The sequence below is a fragment of the Mycetomoellerius zeteki genome, unplaced genomic scaffold (genome assembly GCF_001594055.1).
Source record: "Mycetomoellerius zeteki isolate Tzet28-1 unplaced genomic scaffold, Tzet1.0 scaffold1035, whole genome shotgun sequence".
NCBI lineage: Eukaryota > Metazoa > Arthropoda > Insecta > Hymenoptera > Formicidae > Mycetomoellerius > Mycetomoellerius zeteki.
The window spans coordinates 1-1,096 of NW_017255949.1; the positions used below are offsets into that span (position 1 = coordinate 1).

General features: G+C 42.6%; 1 protein-coding gene across 1 annotated transcript; it reads right to left on the reverse strand.

Moving 5' to 3' along the window:
- Positions 1–108: 108 nt before the first annotated feature.
- On the reverse strand, positions 109–877 carry LOC108720920 (uncharacterized; the record flags this gene model as incomplete). The annotated part of the gene is made up of 1 exon (XM_018445198.1): positions 109–877. A coding segment is annotated over exon 1 (769 nt), but the record flags the coding sequence as incomplete, so codon positions are not given.
- Positions 878–1,096: the final 219 nt, after the last annotated feature.

Sequence of the window (1,096 nt, forward strand, 5' to 3'; positions counted from 1 at the left end):
TTTACACATATCGAACATCGAAGCATCTTACGAGAATACGTTTCTTTTTACGGTTTGAAGCGCAAAAATTATGTATCGCGGTTTCTCTAATTGCGATGTCGTTTTTACAGCCCACCCATGAATGTTTGGTCGTGCTTTGAAGCAGAGGGAATTCGTATAAGTCCCATGATCGAAAACCCACGCTGAGATATCGTCCGCCTTCCAACGTCCGCAAAAGCGATAATTTATTAACGTCGTTCAACATTACGTGCGGTATTTTCCATTGTATCTTCAATAGTGTGATCTTAGGTTCGTCCGAATCGTGCGCCACAGCGCAATTGCTATCGTTATGCGCACGTATCAGAATAAGTTCAGGTCGCGTGTTTATCACTATACGTTTGTAATCCTCGCAAAATCCGAGGAGCGTATTAAGCGGTACGCAGAAGTTGAAATCTTCAGGTATCGGGATGTTCAATATATTGCTCCAATTAAACGAACTGATCCATCCTGCGTTTTCCAACGTTTTATTTTTATCAGCAGTCAGTGATACGTAATTTTTGATTGTGCTAGTAATACCGACGTTTCTATTTCTGTCGATTTCAACACCGTCCAACTCGTATCGAATCTCATCGAACATGAACGCTACGCAGTTATTCGATAACCTTGATTGGGAGTTGGAATCATCCTCCTTCTTCCTCTTCACCAAGAATTTGCCCTCGACGTAGAGAAAACTTTCGCACGGTAACGTGTACAGATCCTGATGCTGTATAGGTATTCGTATTTCGTCGCTGTATCCGAATGTAGTATTAGCGTATGGATTGTAGGTGTGAGTCTCGATTTTAACGATACGATCGTCGAAGATCGGCTTACCCCCGATATTCAGGATATCGTGACTCATTTCTTACGACGAATCCTAGGGATCGTAAAAAAGCAACGTTCGCAGCGTTCAATATCCCCGTTCTTCTTCGCTTTTTTCCGTCGTATCGTTTGAACGATGCTAGTAACGTCGACGTTTGCGATGTGATTTTTTCGTCGTACGATTCGTTCAGGATGAGCATCTTCCGTTCGCGAGCATAATTTTTTAACCATCTACGTCGTATGTGAAGTCGAACCGATA